The sequence below is a fragment of the Dasypus novemcinctus genome, chromosome 9 (genome assembly GCF_030445035.2).
Source record: "Dasypus novemcinctus isolate mDasNov1 chromosome 9, mDasNov1.1.hap2, whole genome shotgun sequence".
NCBI lineage: Eukaryota > Metazoa > Chordata > Mammalia > Cingulata > Dasypodidae > Dasypus > Dasypus novemcinctus.
Window position 1 is genome coordinate 30,703,535 of NC_080681.1, and position 19,178 is coordinate 30,722,712.

Genomic DNA, 19,178 nt, shown 5'->3' on the forward strand with positions numbered 1-19,178 from the left:
AATATACAGTACTCCCACATATCCAATTTAAAACCTTTTCCACAGCGATAATCTTTTAACATATTCATACCATATTTACTGAAACTGATGTACAGATATTGAGACAATAGCTTTCAAACAAGGTAACATTTGTGTTTACATTGTGGTTTATACTTTAAGCTATACAATTTTCTAAATTTTTAATTATCCCATGTTTTACATTATGATTTACATTATTAGTCTGTTGGCTCCTGTATGTTTTTGGTGTCATATTACATGTTTCATATCCATCCTTGCGTACTCTTGTGAAAACTTCTATTGCCCTCACAGTTACGTTGGTTCCATCTATTCAATATCTATTTCCCCCTCCCCTTGGGGCCCACAGTGACAGTCAATCTTCATTTCTTGAGGAGCCATGTTCAGAGATACTTGCAACAGTGTTGAGGGCTTGACTTGCTCAACTGCCCTAATGCCCTGGGAGCCACCATTTCTCTTGAGAGATACAGTTCCCTCTATTTGATGGCATTAGTCCTCCCCAGGATGTGGGTATACCTTCACTCTCATTATATGGTTCTTGTATTCAAGTCTTTTGCCTATTTTTTAATTGGGTTGATTGTCTTTATTGTTGAGTTGTAGCATCTCTTTATATATCATGGGTGTTGAACCCTTATTGGACATGTGATTTCCAAATATTTTCTCCCATTGAGTCACCTGCCTTTTCACCTTTTTGACAGAGTTTTGTGAGGTGCAAACGTATTTAGTTTTGAGGAGGTCCTGTTTATTGTTGTTGTTGTTGTATGTGCTTTGGGTATAAGGTCCAAGGAACCACCACCTTCCACAAGGTCTTTTAGGTGTTTCCCTACATTTTTTTCTAGTAGTTTTATTGTCCAGACTTTTACATTTAGGTCTTTGGTCTACTTTGAGTTGATTCTTGTATAGGGAGTGAGGTAGGCTTCATTTTTTATTCTTCTGGTTTAAGGCCATCTGATTCTCCCAGCTCCACTTATTGAAGAGACTGTTTTGTCCCGTCAACGTGGACTTGGTAGGTTTGTCGAAAAACAGTTGGCCATAGAGGTAAGGGTTTATTTCAGACTCTCAAGTCAGTGAGTCTGTCTTTATGCCAGTACTATGATGTTTTGACCCTGTAGATTTGTAACATGTTTGAGGGTCAGGCAGTGAAATTCCTCCCATGTCGCCCTTCCTTTTTAGAACGTTTTTGGCTCTTCAGGTACATTTTCCCTTCCAAATGAATTCAATAATTGCCTTTTCAATTTTGTAAAGTAGGCTATTGGAATTTTGATTGGTATTGCATTATAACTGTACATCATTTTGGGTAGGAATGATCACTCCATGATATTTAATCATCCAATCCATGAACATGAAATGTCTTTCCATTTATTTAGTTAGTCATTGATTTCATTTAGCATTGTTTTGTAGTTTTCTGCATGTAAGTCCTATACTTCTTTGGTTAAATTGATTCCTAGGTATTTGAGTATTTTTTGGCTATTGTAAATGGAATTTTTTCTCTGAATTCTTCCTTAGATTGTTCATTACTAGTGTACAGAAACATTACTGATTTTTGCACGTTGATCTTGTAATTTGCCACTTTGCTGAACTCATGTATTAGCTCAAGTAGTTTTGTATTAGACATTTCAGAATTTTCTAATATAGGATGATGTCATCCGCAAATAGAGTTTCACTTCCTCTTTTCCTAAATGAATGCTTTTTTTTTTTCTTGTCTAATTGCACTAGCTAGAACATGTAGTACAGTGTTTAGTAACAATGGTGACAGTGGGCATCCTTGTCTTGCTCCCAATGTTAGAGGAAGAGCTTTCAACTTTCCCCACTGAGTACAATGTTGGCTGTGGGTTTTTCATATATATACTTTTTATCATATTGAGGAATTTTCCTTCTATTCCTATCTTGTGACGTGTTTTTATCAAGAAAGGATGCTGGATTTTGTCAAACGACTCTTCTGCATTGATTGAGAGGGTCATGTGGCTTTTTTCCTTAAATTTGTTAATGTGGTATCTTAGTTTTTTAATCACCCTTGCATACCAGGAATAAATTCCACTTGGTCATAATGTTTTGTCGTGGAAGCAGAAAGGGTTCAACGATTGCATTTTGAAGGCTAGGACTCAGGAATATTCTGAGAAGGAAGATTTATTACAACTGGCTGGGCCCAGCAGACTCCTATCCAAAAAGCCGAGCCCTGAATAGGATTTCTGGGTCCCTTTTATACAGAGGATGTAGGGGCGGGGAGTCAAATAGAACTTTTATGCAAAAAAGGACTTTTCTTTATTAGTGTCTTAGAGTTTTAAGTGTTTGTTTGAATACCAGATAGTTTGAATTAACATATCCCCCACATTCTAGGTAAACTTGAACTATAATATCGCCTCCCCTCCAGGTAAGCTTGAACTAACATATCATCATACTCCTTCTGGATGTAGCTTTGAATACATATCCTTTCTGAATATTTAAAGCCTGTAGGGCCTATATTACTTAATTGCCTTTCTAGGAACTAGGCACACTTGGATACAGAATTAGATAATTTTGAATTCATGCACAGGCTATATTATATATCCCCCCTTAGAGGCCTTGCTTAAGTTTATTAAGCTTTGGCATCACTATTTCAGGAGTTATGAGGTGGGTCACTGTGTGTGTTTTTACTGCATTATTTATTAAAGCACATACTCTAATTATTAAGGGGAGGAAGCACGGAAGTATGAGAGGAGTTTTAGCTTTTTGCTGTTTTGATTGATTACCCCACCTATCAATCCCCCAGTGAGGGCCCAGTGATAAAGTCCTTGGGGAATATCTAGGGCTTCTCCTTGCTCTCAGAAGAAGTCTTTGTTCTGGATAGCAGAATCTTGGGGGTGGGGGTCTTCCAGCAGCCATCTTGGGGGTTACTGATGTCCACATGGACTCTCTCCAGGTTCCAGATCCATCTATGAATTCCCTATCTTACTAGCCTGCTTCATTCCCCCCTCAGAGAGTTTACACCTTTAATCTTAAAGGGGTGCTAAAGGGGGGTGATCTTTCTTCTGTAGCTACTTCCTGCTGGTTATGGACTGTAGGCCCTACCTGACAAGGTGTAAAACCCTGTTGTTTTATTTTGATTGGAGGAAGACAGATCTGGCATCCTTTATGAAGCTGGATGAAGTTTTCACATGGCTGACAAGATGCTGATTCTGAAAGAAGTAAACTTAATTAGAATTTTGAGACTATATGGTCCCACTAAGAGGACACTGGACCACAAAAGTAGAAAAGGTCAGGGGCCTACAAAGGCGGCATTTTTCTAAAGTTGGTGGGAAACAATATATATGTTTTTTAAAGTTATTTTATGCTGTTGGTTAACTTCAGAGAGAAATTACAGTAGAAAACGGGATTAGGTATAAATTGTCAATATCAGTTCTTATGGTAGAGGAGAGGAATGAGAAGAGGCATTTCTCTTTTCAGTTAAGCTACAGATGAAAAGAGGCAAGGTTTCTAAAGGGAAGTCTGGTTTGGTTTTTTCCTAGCAATAGGCATTTGGGCTAAAGTTAAAGGAAACAGTTGATTTTGACATAGACACTACTTAACTTTGTCTTTTGAAGAAGTATCTCAGGTTGTCCAATGACTGGCATTCGTGTGTTTCTTCAGGTGCTTCTGGTGAACTGGCACTCTTGGGTAGCTGACTTTATTCAGGATTAGTACACCAAGCTGGACATTCCTTTAGCTTTAATAGCTGTGGGAGTGATCAGAACTAGAGTAAAGTTTTTATATTTTGGCTTTAATTGAGCAACTCCTGATAAATTTTTTGACTGTTTTTACCAAGCTTTGTCTTTTGAAAACCCATTTGGCTAAGCTGGTTAGGGCATCCCTCCCCAGTTGAATGCCTTGGTGAAGTTCATGAAGGACTTTCCACTGCACTGCTCCTGGCAGGTAGACTTGAGCATTTCCAACAAGCTACCCATCAGTTTCCAGGTGAACCCCAAGCTACCTGCCCTGGTTTATTTTTACCCTGGGTACACTGTGGAACTCTTAAGTACCTAGTACAGGTGCTGGAATAAGAGGTAAGAGGGAAACCTGGGTTTGTGCTGCTGCTTTAGCAGCTGTGTTAGCTTAAGCATTTCTTTTTGCTATAGCAGTGTTTGTTTTCTGATGCGCTGGATAATGCATAACTTCTATTTCCTGAGGTAACAGTATGGCTTCTAAGTAAATTTAGGATTTTTGCTTGTGTTTAATAGTTGACTAACTGTTCGTAAGCAAGCCTTGTTCTTGTTACACAGCAGAGTGAGTGTGAAGCACAAGGAAAGCATGCTTAGAGTCTATGTAAATATTAGCCCGTTTCCCAGCTGCTGTTTTTAAATTTAGGGTAAGGGCAATTAGCTCTTCTTTCAGGGCTGAAATTTCAGGAAGAAGAGCTCTGGCTTCTATGGTTTCAAATTAAGAAACCACTGCCTAGCCTGCCTTTTTAATGTTTCTCTTAATAAAACTTCTTTCATCTGTGAACCATTTAATGTTTGGGTTCACAAGAGGCTCATCCTTTAGATATGGCTTGCTTGAGTAGTTTTGGTAAAGAGTGTCAGGCAGGAGTAGAGAAGGGGTTTTTCAGGATCTGACTTTGGGCCCTTTACTGGTAGTAGGATGCCTGGGTTGAGAGTTTGACACACCCTTATTTGCACCTCGGGTGTTTCTAGTAATTGAGCCTGGTATTAATTAACCAACTACCTCTAAGCCACTGGTGGCCCTGGGCTTAAGCACATTTTTCTCCTGGTGTGGGGTGAAGACTGTGAGAGGTTGCCCCCAAGTTAATTTGGTGCCTTTTTCAATTAAAAAAGCTGTTGGCTCCACTGCTTTAGGCAAGGTGGCCATTTTTTTTATTTTATAGACATGTTCATTAACTACTTAGAAAATGAAATTGATCAGGACTTTTAACATGTTCAGTGTTCTTTTGCATATGAATTACTAGAAGTATTATCATAATTATCATACATATATTTAGAATAGGATGTGGGTACAGTACTTAAAACTAATTAATGTGCTACTCAATGCAAAAGTTTTTTCTTGAACTGCAACTAATAGCTTTAAGTTTCAGGTTTGCAATATCATACAGGTTATTTCTCCATGGGAGCAAGCTGTAGTGCCAGTTGTGTTTAAGTTCCACTCACAGTGCTCTGGTATTCATTGCTCTACTTTGTATGTTCTTCACAGAAGCTGCAGTACCATTGACCCTAGAGAGAAACTAGGAAAGTAGATTTTACCAGCCTGGTGCATAGTGCTCTTTGGCACTATGAAACAGTGCCAGTCTGGAGACGATATCCATTGTACATTTGGGTGTACTGAGCCACTGTTGGCTGCTGCAGGAGTTTGAAATTGCAAAGTAGTTCCCATCCACTTCAGGAGCACAACCAGAGATGTAGTAGATACTTTTATTGTTTTAGGGGTCAGTGACCAACCTAGCTAGTAACTCACATGGAGAAGTACCCTGCAATGAATTGGACACCTGGTTTGAATGCACAAGAGAGTTTGACAATGCTGAAGTCTACCTCTTGATTTTTGTATATCTTTTAAACATTTCTGGCAGTGTGTTATATATTAAATGAACTTTTAGTACTTTGCTTTTTACTTTTGCACTTTTACTAGGAAAATGTTAATTACACAGGTATTTTATTTTAGCAGTAGAGGGAAAACTACTTTTTCTATTTTTAAAATGAAAACTGAAGATTCTCAGTGGAATCAAAGGTAACTTTTCATTACCCACTTGAATATGCACATTGAGGTAACTTCCAGACTGATTTTATTGCTATGAAGTTACTTTTTGCCATTAATATTAATTTAGAGTTTTAATTAATAATGTTATTTTAGAACTAGCCATTCAAACAATTCAGTTTGGAAGATGCTTTTACAAACTTTTTATATTTAAACACAATTACATAGACTGGTTAATTTACCTTAGATTACAATTAATAACCAATGGATTTTACTTTATGCATTTAGGGGAGGGCAGATCTACATTTCTTCAACTCAATTTCATTAAACACGAACCTACAGCCTTTATCATTTTAAAGATCCAATACATATAATGTTAACCTAACCTGGTATCCCACAAACCAAAGAGATAGCACCCAAGCCAAAGAAACTGTTACTGTTTAAACAAGGAATATTGGTTTTTTTTCCTCATTTCTTTACAGGGGCCTAAAACCTCTTGTCTTTGATAAAATTTTAAAACTGTTAATAATCTTAAAAACATACTGACTTTTAGGCTCCGGAATATATTGTAATTATTTAATTTGCTTTAATTATAATTTAATAAGGATCTTTTCATAGCTTTCAAGGACTTTTCCTTTACTTACTGAACTTTGGTAATAGGATTAGTAATTACCCTTATTAAAGGCTGTTAAAATGTTTAAAATGGGGGGAAAACATTATTTCCCAGCCTAGAAGACAAGAGTTTTAATCTGCCAAACCTGGCCCCTCCCTCAGAGTTCTTGCAGAGAGAAGACCCTGGGGGCTGGGCAGGTTAAAGAACTCAGGAAAAAATTTTTTTTTCCTTTCCTAATAGTTCCTTTCCTAATAGTTTCCTAATGTTCAGAGTTTTATATGACCTTTCCATACCGCTTAGCCTAATTTGGGTTCTAGGAATATTTATTACATATATATACCCTGATATATGAAGATATATGCTGAGCAAATAGGTAGGCATGAATAGTTTGACATGGAAACACAACTTAGTTACTTAAAACTTCCCTTTTCTTTTTCTTTTCTCTCTTTTTTTTTTTTTCTTTTTTTACAAAACAAAGTTAACTGTAAAACAACATTTGAAAGATTTCCCTGAAGGCTTTCCTTGCAGTTTCCCTCTTTGTGGCTTTCTTAATTAATGACTTATAACCAAAATGTTTTTAATGCTATAATACAATTTTTTTTTTTTTTTTTTGCTCCAGAGCCCTAAGCAGAGGCAAGGTATGGGGCCAGACTTGCAGCAACCATAAACACAGGCAAACTCAGTTTATAATTACCATCTCAATAGTTGAATCAATAGTTGAAGTCCTGGGGCTAGGTGAACCTAGTTATAAAATAACTATAATTAGGGAAGTGGACTTGGCCCAATGGATAGGAGGTCGGCCTACCACAGGGGAGGTCCGCGATTCAAACCCCGGGCCTCCTTGACCCGTGTGGAGCTGGCCCACGCGCAGTGCTCCAAAATAAAAGCACAAGAGGCAGCAGACCTTTTTTTCCTTTTCTTTTCTTTTCTGATTTATTAATTTATTTATTTCTCTCCCCTTCCCCCCCTGCCCCAGTTGTCTGTTCTCTGTGTCTATTTGCTGCGTCGTCTTTGTCCGCTTCTGTTGTTGTCAGCAGCATGGGAATCTGTGTTTCTTTTTGTTGCGTCATCTTGTGTCAGCTCTCTGTGTGTGCGGCGCCATTCTTGGGCAGGCTGCTCTTTCTTTCATACTCAGTGGCTCTCCTTATGGGCTGCACTCCTTGCGTGTGGGGCTCCCCTGCACGGGGACACCCCGGCATGGCAGGGCACTCCTTGCGCATATCAGCACTGCATGTGGGCCAGCTCCACACAGGTCAAGGAGGCCCAGGGTTTGAACCGCAGACCTCCCATGTAGTAGATGTACACCCTAACCACTGGGCCAAGTCTGCTTCCCTTTTTTTTTTTTTTTAAAGTGAGGTAGTGAGTGAGACTTAAACCCATTAACGCCTCTCACATTATAAACCTTCACTATTTTATTAAAGGCAAACTGGATGCCAACCCACAGTCAGCTAAAACACAAACATCAGGCTTTTTTTTTTTTTTTTTTTTTTGCCTTTTCAGACCTGGAGAAGACAGCTTCCCCCCAAACTTTTGGGGTACTAGGTTCTTTTTTTTTTTTTAAAGATTTATTTATTTATTTAATTTCCCCCCCTCCCCTGGTTGTCTGTTCTTGGTGTCTATTTGCTGCGTCTTGTTTCTTTGTCCGCTTCTGTTGTCGTCAGCGGCATGGGAAGTGTGGGCGGCGCCATTCCTGGGCAGGCTGCACTTTCTTTTCACGCTGGGCGGCTTTCCTCACGGGTGCACTCCTTGCGCGTGGGGCTCCCCCACGCGGGGGACACCCTTGCGTGGCACGGCACTCCTTGCGCGCATCAGCACTGCGCATGGCCAGTTCCAACGGGTCAAGGAGGCCCAGGGTTTGAACCGCGGACCTCCCATATGGTAGACGGACGCCCTAACCACTGGGCCAAAGTCCGTTTCCTGGTACTAGGTTCTTCTTAGGATCTGATCAGGTCCCCCTTCTAACATTTACAATTAGGCTTTTCTTACACACTGCACCTGGAGGTCTTACCTGTCTGGTGTGTGGAGTTTTGTTTTTTCATTCTCAGGATTTCCTTTTAGACCCTTTGGTGCTTCAGGTTTTTTCCCCAGGAGGGCTCTGATGGAGCCTACAACCTCTTTCTGGACTAAAAGGGGTCCAGGGGCGCCCAGGGCTGGGGCGCCCAGGGCTGGGGTTCAACTGAGCCCTCCTGGTTTCCTTGGAGGTGTCTGAAAGGGGCCCCAAAATGCTGCCATCTCTGGCCTTCATTGCAATCCTGGACGAGCCCCCAAGAAATATTGTGGAAGCAGAAAGGATTCAGTGATTGGGTATTGAAGGCTAGGACTCAGGAATATGCTGAGAAGGAAGATTTATTTCAACCAGCTGGTCCCGGCAGACTCCTGTCCAAAAAGCCGAGCCCTGAATAGGATTTCTAGGTCCCTTTTATACAGAGGATGTAAGAGAGGGGAGTCGAACAGAGCTTTTATACAAAAAGAACTTTTCTTTATTAGTTTCTTAAGAGTTTTAAGTGTTTGTTTGAGTACCAGATAGGTTTTGAATTAACATATCCCCCACATTCCAGGTAAGCTTGAATTAACATATCACCTATCCTCCAGGTAAGCTTGAATTAACATATGGCCCACACTCTGTCTCCAATGATTCTTGTAGAGATGTCACTTTCTCCCTTCAGTTTTGCCAGTTGTCTCATGTATTTTGGGACACCCTGGTTAGGTGCATAGATATTTACAACTCCCTTTTCCCTGGTAGGAAATAAGTCCACACCCTCTGTGTCCTCTACCATCAGTCCCAGTTAGTAGAGTGGGAGATTAAGAGGGTTGGATCTCTTTAGTCCAGGATTGCTTTAGTCTGGAGCGGGCTCCCAAGGCAAACAATGGCATGACCCCACCTGGCCTGGAAGGTCTTGTGGGACATAGCAGACCAAATTTGTGTATGAAAAGCTGAGTCAGCCTTAGGCTGTTCCCCTCTCTCTTTCCTTTCCTGGGGTGGTGGATCCCTGGTGCCCCCTTTGTCTGTCACTACCTACCTGAGGCCTTAGTATTCAAAAGTGTCTTTAGTGTGGAAGAGGTTGCTGGCAATAGCTGCCATGGCTTTTAACTCACAATTTTGCCAATGTGATTCTTTCTATTTGTCCGGCTCTCTTCTGGGCAGTGTCCAGCCTTCCCCTGATGTCATAAACCCTAAAAGATTTTTTTCCAGGCCATTTCTGCCTGTTCCCTAGCTATTTTTTCTGGGAGAGACAAGAGTCCCTTGTCTTTCTAGTCCACCATCTTCCCAGAAGTTTCCTATTTCTTGTTAATTCTTGAAGGATAATTTGACCAGATACAGGATTCTTGGTTGACAGATTTTCTTAAAAACTTTAAATATGTTATCCCACTACCTTTTGGTTGCTCTGGATTCTGATGAGAAACCATAATCTTATTGAGGATTCCCTTGTATGTGACTAGTCGCTTCTGTTGCTGCTTTCACAAGTCTGTCTTTGAAGTTTGACAGTTTCCCTTATCATGTGTTTTGCTGTGGCTCTCTTGAGTTCATTCAGCCTGTTGTATGTCTTTCATCAGATGTGGGAATATTTTAGCCATTAATTCTTTACTTTCCTGCCCCTTTCTTTTTGTTCTTTCGATACTCTTTTATGTGTATGTTGGTATGTTGTCCCACAGGTTCCTCCAGCTGTGTTAATTTTTCTTTGCTCTTTTTCCTTTTCTGTCCTCACACTGGATAATTTCAATTGTCCTATCTTTATTTTTTTCAGACTCTTCCTAATTTCTTTTAGTTCTTTGTCCATGATTTCCTTTAGCTCATTGTCCATATTTAAGGCAGTAGACTTACTGTCTTTGAGTAATAGTTCCAGTGTATGAGCTGCTTTAGGGATTGTTTATGTCAGATCTTTTTTTTCCCTGAGATTGGGCCATTCTTTCCTGTTTCTTCATCTGTTTTGTAATTTTTTTGTGTTGAAAATTGGACATGTTGAGTATTAATTTGTTGTAACCTTGGAAATTTCATTGTCCCACTCTCTCTATTGTTGGTTTTTTAATCGTTGAGGGCTGGAGCCATCACTTTGTGGCTTTTCCAAACTTTTGCTCCCAAACAGGAAACAGTTTCTCTGATGTTCTGTCTGTTGAGGTTGAAACAATGACCACTCTCCCTGCTGTTTCCCTGGTGATCATAAGCAGCCATCAGAATCAGCAATCAGCAGTCTGACGTACAATATTTGTCTTTGGAGGACACATCCTTATTAATAACTCTGGTGCCAACAAGCTAGGAATGTCGGCTGCAGTCCCCATAACCACCTGCCATGCAATTGGGGGATGGAGGGTGGTAGCCACTACACAGAAGGTGAAATTCACCAGTGTTTACTGAAATTTACCAGCCTCTTCATCTAATTCTTCCCTGGATCATGCAAGTGTTCTGCTAGACTCTAGAGCTCCGAAATAGTTGATATAGACTGTTCCTGCAAGATCAGTAGTTGTTTTAGGTGGAGGGAGCAGTTCCTGGAGCTTCCTACTCTGCCATCTTCCCACAATCCATTCTGCAAAGAGATCTTTTAAAGTGTTTCTCAATGAGTAATGAACTGATTGATCCTGAGCATTTATAAAGATTATTCAGCCTGCATTGTCAGAAGTTTGTTTGGATGGTAACAAGACTGTGGTATGAAGACAAATAAGAGCCTTTCAAATAATTCCAGAAAAAGATCATGGCAACCTGACTAGGATAATGATAGTGAAGACAGATAGAAGCATATGCATTCAGATGAGACTTGGGAGATAAAATGCACAGGACTTGTAGATTGAAAGTAGAGGGTGAGGGAAGGAAGGGCCCAAGTTTTCTGGCTTGAGAAAATGAATAGACATTAGAGCCTTTCATTTGATAGTATTGGGTTTGGTGAGTAGGAACCATAATTAAGGTTGAGACCTTGTTTGACAAGTGGTACCCATGGTCATTCAAATCATTTGGGGTAGTGAAGGATTAAGGACTTCAAAGAATCATGCAAGTCAAAGAAAGATTTGTAGTGAGATAAACAGTTTAGTAGTTCATGCCCAAAGTTTTGGAGGAGGGTTAAGATCTTCACAATGTTTACTTTGAAGACAAACAATGCTGAATCTCTAAATACCATAAAATATTAATAGACCACTTATATTCAGAGAACATCTGTCAAAATTACAATTTTCATGTGAAACACCATATGGTTTTCTTAGGCAAGTTTATATACGTATATATTGGGGAGGGGGGTGCGTTCTGGGAATTAAACCCAGGACCTCTTACATGGGAAGCAGGAACTCAACCACTAAGCTACATATGCTCCCCAGGCAAGTTTTATATTTAATATTGAACTCTCATTCGTTCATTCATTCATTCATTCAAGATAGGATTGCCTGTTATTTTCTAGGCATTGAAGTAACAAAGGTTCTATAGCAGTAACAAAATGAACAAAAATCTCTGTTCTCATGCTACTTATTGTCCAGTAGGACAGGGATGTGGAGTGATTTAAAGAAAGAAAAAAAGATAGTGAATCATATGGTGGTAAATAATACGAAGAAAACTAAAGTAGGGAAGGGGGGGTTGCATTTTAAACAGAATTGTCAGGGAAAGTCCCACTGGGTAGATGACAGATAGGAGACAGAGATCAGAGAGATGACAGATAGGAGAGAGTACAGAGAGTAGGAAAATGCCTACTTCGTTGGAGGTACAATAAACAGGGCAGAGTGCCTGGAATAGACTGAAAAAAGCAGGAGACTAGATCAAAGAGTAAAAGAATAGGGGATCAGATTACTAACAACCTTTTACTCCCAAGTGATGGGAAGCCATTGAAGGGTTTTGAGCAGATAAATCATTTCAAGGACTATTTTTTATAAGATTATACCAAGTACTGCGTTGAGAAGGGCACAATGGAGAAACAGATCAGGAAACTATGGTCATAATTCATTTGAGAGATGATGATTGCTTGGAGCAGGGAGATGGCAAAAAGTAATTGGATTCTAGGTATAGTTAAGATAGAGCTGAGAAGATATCATTCCCAAAGAAGATATCTTAATGAAAGTGTAAACTGGAAGGTAAAGTCCATCATTTCAATGACTTTATTCAGTACTAAAGTTAGATTTTCAATGAATATATTCAGTGAGAATTTCCTTTAAAAAAAAAAAAAGATTGTTAAAACAGGTGTGAAGACGTTTTATTTGCTGTGGAAGATGTTGTGGATATTAGGCTTTATTCTTAATTGTTCCAGCTGTGAAAACAAGTACATTCTTTGCAAACTTCCACACTTTTTTAAGGCCACAAATAAAGGTGCTAAAACTAGTATAAATTGTATGTGTAAATTACTTGCCCCAGGCAAGAAGGTAAATGACAATTTATACAAACTATGATTCTAATTTCTGAAATTCAGTCTAAATCAATCCTAATTTTATTGCAATATCTAGATCCTTCTGGAATCTAGACAGAAACTCTTCTGTTTCTCCTATTAAAAAATAAATACACTGGAGGAAAACATGCTTAATTTGGTTATCCTTCTATATGGTCACTGTATCATAGATGAAGGCTCTTTCTTGCACAGTAAAAGAGGTGGTGACGGGTTGCTTTCTCAGTAGGGGGAACAAACAGCATGACCAAAAAGAGGCACAGAGGAGGTAACAAGTAGGATGAATGTAGAGAATGGTAAGAAAATCAACCTAGCTGAGGCAGAGAAATTGTGAAATAGAATTGAATAGGTATGATAGAGCTCGTTCATAAGGATTGTGAATGTTTTGCTTAAATTGTTTACAGTTAATCTGATAAAATGTTCTATGTTTTGCTTTGTTTTTCCATGAAGGAAACCTCAATGGACTAGGTTTATTTTTAAATTTATGCTTTTGAAATTTAGGTATTAAAATTTTGGAGAGTGTATGATTTCAGAAATTGAACTTAGAGTTCTTTCTTGTTATGCTGATAAGTATTTATTGAAGACCTGGATGTACTAAGTGCTTTTCTAAGAGCTGGGGATACAGTAGTGAACAAAACTGTTCCTTAAGAAGACCTAAGCACTGCTGGTCATTGCCCATATCTTCCTTACTGTACTTCTCTGCACAATACTTTAGCTTCCCATCTCTCAACCTACTTTCCTGACCTTACCTAACTCCACTCATCTTCCCAGTATTCGCATCATTCCTTAAATATGTGTCTCAGATGCCATCTCATCCCGTGATAATCACTGCCCCCACCCAATGGCCTCCCTATTCCTTTCTGCCCAGTATCTTCACTTTTCAAGTCTTCTCTTTGCTTACCTCAGGGGTCTCCCCGACTTTTATGGCATCATAACCCTTTGCTTACCGCCCACATTTTAATTTTTCTTGCTGTCTTGCATTATTACTTATCTTTATATGTATCTTGCATCCCCTTGCCCTCCAGGCTTTTTAATTATAGGAGCTGCATCATCTGTGTACCTTCCTCAGTACCTACTGTAGTGTTGATTTTATTTTTATAACATTTATTATTCTCTTCCCCAATATAAAAGTGTTATTTATACAAGGACATGGGATAATGTTTCTAAATGTTTCTTATGTCTTTTGAGCAATACACAATTGTGTATTGCTGTTATTGGTATTACATGATCAAATGGATATGTCTGCTGTAAGTTTCTTAATATCAGACCTTTCAATATTTTTTCCAGGTGGGCATACTACTGAAATCCTGAGACTGCTTGGGAGCTTGTCCAGTGCTTACTCACCAAGGCATTATATTTTCGCTGACTCTGATGAAATGAGTGCCCACAAAATACATTCTTTTGAACGAGATCGGGCTAATATATACCCAGGTATCAAGGTAAGTGATAATTTCTCTTTCCAGGAATGTTCCAAGTTGTAGGTTGTGTTTCATCATCTCTGGAAATAATAACATGGCATTTAAGTGCCCTGTCTGCACTAGACAATCAAATATTTATTAGCGATGAAATATATTTCCTTGATACCAAGAAGAGAATTTCTTAAGAATAAATCTTCAAATAAAAGATAAATGTTTAATTTCTCATATTCTCTTTTATTCTTTTAAATAGAGGAAACAGTTTTTCATTTAATGCAAACTATGGAAATTGGTTTTATTTAGAGTTACATGTATAAAGCACCCAGTTCATATGCTTACTAACTCATCAGTAAAGTTTTTGTCAATGTATTGCATTATCAACAATTTTATTTGTCTATGACTGGATTCTTATTCTCCAAATCACACTCGTATATACCTTTAAAATTACTTCTTTATTCCTCTTTCTCATGTCATTTTAGCATTTAGATGCTAAACATTTTAGTCTGAATTTGGGGTAAAAAAAAATTGAAACTACTTCTTTATGAAGGAAAGAAGCTAGAGTTGTTCCTTGTGTAGATTGTCTCCATCCATTCCTCTCTTTGGAAACTGCCCTGCTTCAATACTGCAGTGGGAATAACTACTCTGCGTAGTTCAAGAGTGGATAGGAAAGCAATTGTGGCTCAGGTGACTGGTGTCCCACCTACCATGTGGGAGGTCACTGGTTTGGATCCTAGTGCCTCCTGAAGAGCGATGGGCCTTCGTGGCAAGCTGGCAAAACAAGAGACATAAGAAGAAAAGAACATTATGGGAGACACAGATGTTCCCAGTGCCTTCTAAGAAGACAACAAGAGATGTGGAGAGGAAAAACACAGTGAGACACAACAAAGCAGGGAGTGGAGGTAGCTTAAGCAATTAGATACCTCCCTCCCATATTGGAGGCCCCGGGTTCAGCTCCCGGTGCTTCCTAAAGAAACAAGGAAGACGAACAGACTCAGCAAGTGAAAAAAAACAAGGGGGTAGAGAGAAATAAATAAAACAAATCTTTAAAAAAACAAAAAGAGTGCATAGTTGATGCAGCTCAAGCCAGTTAAAGTCTTTCTAAACTGAACTTTTTGAACTTAGGAACCCAAAGAATGGAGTTATGCTCTCTTCAGTGCAAACTGTAAAATATATAACTTGGAAGCTGCCAGCAGTCATGTTTTCTCCCCATAGATAAAGACAGTGTGCAGATAAAAAGAAACAAGAATGAAGTTAATACTTAGGGAGAAACAGATAAAAATCAGTTGATGAATCACTGCCTTTACTGGTTTCAGAGGCCCAGCTACATGACAGTCCTGGCTTGGTAGTTCTTCTCTTCCTTGGGAACCAGAATCCACTTAATATAACCCACTATACAAAACATCTTTTTAAACTCTGTGTTGAGTTTTGGTCATTTGCAAACAGGATCACTAACTAATACCCTATAAAGATGTATTCTTGGGAAGTAGATGTGGCTCAAGCAATTGAGCTCCCACTGACCACATGAGAGGTCCTGGGTTTGGTTCCCAGTGCCTCCTGGAGAAAATGAGCTGGTACAATGGGCTGGCGTGGTGAGCTTATGCAACAAGATGACATAATGAGGAGACACAATGAGCAATACAACAAAACAGAGAGCAGAGGTGGCTCAAGCAATTAAGCACTTTTCTCTCACATGGGAGTCTGAGGTTCGGTTCCTAGGGACTTCTAAAGAGAAGACAAGAGCACACAGTGAGCCCAAACAGTGGAGGGGGCGGGAGGTAAATAAATAAATCTTAAAAAAAAGATGAATTTTTGGAAAATCCATGTCCAGGAAAACTGTTACATGAATCTGCCTGCTCTCATTTAGTCAAAGCAAGACATATAATAGTTTTTTCCTATGTGGATCGTGAGCCAAAATACATCCTTTTTCTGTTTTAGGAATCAAAACACACAGGAAAAAACTATTAGACATAGAACGTGAAACAAACCTTTTCCTTTTAGAAAGTATGAAAGAAGAAAATAGTAAAGATTCTTTTTTAAGTGTCCCAGTACTTAGCCTGTGATTTCAGTAATGTGTGAGATGGGTAATAGTATCTTCATTTTTCAGATGAGAAAATTGAGGCTCAAGCATAAATAACTCAGCCAAGGGCCCACCAAATGTGTTGCAGAACTCACCTAAATGTGTCTTACTCCAAAGCCTATGCTCTTTACATACAGCCTTCTCATCCAAGGCATCAGAGTCTAAAATGTCATTTAGGGAAGTGGATGTGGCTCAACTGATAGAGTGTCCACCTACCATATAGGAGGTCCAGGGTTCAAATCCAGGGCCTTCTGGCCTGTGTGATAAGCTGGCCCACGCATAGTGCTACTGTGTGCAATGAGTGCCGTGCCACACGGGTGTCCCCTGTGTAGAGGTGCCCCACGTGCAAGGAGTGTGCCCCGCAAGGAGAGCTACCCCATGCGAGAAAAGCGCAGCCCACCCAGGAGTGGCGCCACACACATGGAGAGCTGATGCAGCAAGATAACACAACAAAAAGAGACACAGGTTCCTGGTGCCACCGAGAATGCAGGCAGACACACAAGAACACACAGCAAATGGACACAAGAATGCAGACGATGCAGGGGGAAGGGGAGAGAAATAAATAAAATGAATTTTTTTTAAAATGTCATTTAAAAAAATGTTTATGGATGCTCTATTAGTCAGCTAAAGGGGTACTGATGCAAAGTACGAGAAATCTTTTGGCATTTATAAAGGGTATTTATTTGGGGTAGAAGCTTACAGTGACAAGTCCATAAACCTAAAGTTACTTCCCTCACCAAAGTCTGTTGCCACATGTTAGAGCAAGATGGCTGCTGGTTTCTGCAGGGTTCAGCCTTCCTCTTCCTCCTAAGGCTTTTTGGTCCCAGCTTTTTCCATTCTCAGCTGTAGGCTCATCGCTCTTTCCCTGGGGCTTGTTTCTTTCCAGGTTTTCTCAGCTATTTCAGTGCTCTGGTCTCTTTAGCTGCAAACTATCAGGCAGATGTCTCAGCTCTCTCCCTGGGGCTCCAGCGCCCAAAATTAAACTGTTTTCTCCCTCTCCATGTGTTTACTTTTGTGTGAGAGTCTTTTTTGTCCCCACCAATGGGGTGGGGACTGAATCCTGCATGCCCTAATGATGTGGTCAAATAAAAGCCCTAATCTTGACTTAATAGAGTAAAAGTAAAACCTCTGACTCTAGTACAATCTAATATGCCCAGAGGAACAGACCAGTTTACAAATACAATCCAGTATCTATTTTTGGAATTCTTAAACAATATCAAACTGCTGCAGATATTTATTAAGTTCTATTTCAAAGATTTATTTTATTTATTTATATCTTCTCCCCTCCTTGTTTGTTCTTGCTGTCTGCTCATTGTCTTTTTAGGAGGTAACAGGAACCAAACCCAGACCTCCCATGAGGGAGGGAGGCACCTAATCACTTGGAGCCACCTCCACTCCCTGCTTTCTGTGTCTCACATTGTGTTTCCTTATTGTGTCATCTTGTTGTCTTAGCTCACTGCGCCAGCTCACTGCCTTGCTCACCTTCTTTAGGAGGCAACAGGAACCAAACCTGGGACCTCCCATGTGGTAGGCAGATGCCCAACTGCTTGGTCCACATCCACTTCCCTAAAATGTCATTTAATATCTTATAGTAAAGTATATTTGAAAATTGGCAGAGAATTTGGAGAAAACAATGGTGATTTTTCACACATGAGAAATGTGAAAAGTGATATGAAATAATTTTAATAAGCAAACTCATAGAGTCAGAATCTAGAATAGATGTTACCAGGGGATGGGTAGGGATATAGAATAGAATGTTAAAGCTGAAAGTATAGTGTTTCTATTTGGAATGATGGAAATGTTTTTGTCATGGATAGTGGTTGTAGCAGTTTGACATGGTTATGAATTCCAAAAATAGATATTGGATTATGTTTGTAATCTGGTCTATACCTGGGCATGATTAAGTTATGATTAGGGCTTTGATTGGGCCACGTCATTAGAGGGTTTAGTCCCCACCCCTTGGTAGGGACTCACAGATAAAAGGCATGGCAAAGGACAGAGTTGAGTGTTCTGAATGTTGGAGTTTTGATGTTAGAATTTGGTGCTAAAGTCTTAAGCTGGAGCCCCAGGCAGAGAGACAGAGCCATCCACCTGATAGTCTACAGCTGACCTTGTGGAGAAAACAGAGGAGCTGAGCCCAGAGGAACCCAGGAAGCCTGAACCCTCCCAGATGTCAGCAGCCATCTTGCTCCAATGTGAAAATAGACTTTGGTGAGGGAATTAACTTATGCTTATGGCCTGGTATCTGTGAGCTCCTACCCCAAATAAATACCCTTTATAAAAACCAATCAATTTCTGGTGTTTTGCATCAGCACCTCCTCAGCTGACTAATACAGTGGTAATGGCAGGACAACATTGTAAACATAATTAAAAACACTGAAATATATATCTGAATGTGGTTATGGGGAGAATGTTAGGTTGTATATATGATAACAGAGTAAAAAAATTTTTTAAATATCAATGTAACTGCACTACACAAACCGTGAGCCCTAAGTTAAACCATGGACTATGGTTAATAGTATAGTTAACAATTCCAACAAATGTTCCACACCAATGCAAAGTGTTGATAATAGGGTGGTATGTGGGAATCCTGTATTTTATGTATGATTGTTTTATAAACCAACAACTTCTCTAATAAGGAAAATGAAGTATAATTTTCCCATAGTATAAAACATTTAAAATATACATATAAAGGTCAGAATAATTATGAAATTAGTAATTTTTCAACATAAGCAACAAACAAGGAAATACATTCTTATTTTTATCCAGTTATTAGTCTGTACATTGTTTTCCTCTCTCAACTTGCATCTGATTTGAGGCTCTGGTTTTAGCATATGTATTGAATATTTCCCCCTAGGTCTATCATGATATGCATTGTTTACCTATTGAATTATATCATGGTTCAGTGAAACATTGAAAGATTGTCGTATACTATGGATCATGATACTTTAACACTCAGTAAGTTGCTTTTGACTCACATTGCTAGGAAAGCCGAAGATTTTGGATTTTAAAAATGCCTTTTTTTTCTTGTTATAAAAGTATCACCACAG

The 19,178-nt window shown here is 39.3% G+C and overlaps 1 protein-coding gene across 2 annotated transcripts in view; it reads left to right on the forward strand.

Annotated features, from left to right (window-relative positions):
- The window catches only part of ALG14 (ALG14 UDP-N-acetylglucosaminyltransferase subunit), a 154,821-nt gene that overhangs the window by 13,003 nt on the left and 122,640 nt on the right, over window positions 1-19,178 (forward strand). For both annotated transcript variants that reach the window (XM_004471703.3, XM_004471705.4), the window contains exon 2: window positions 13,924-14,075. In XM_004471703.3, the coding sequence (XP_004471760.1) occupies window positions 13,924-14,075 (152 nt within the window). The remainder of the gene's footprint in view (window positions 1-13,923; window positions 14,076-19,178) is intronic.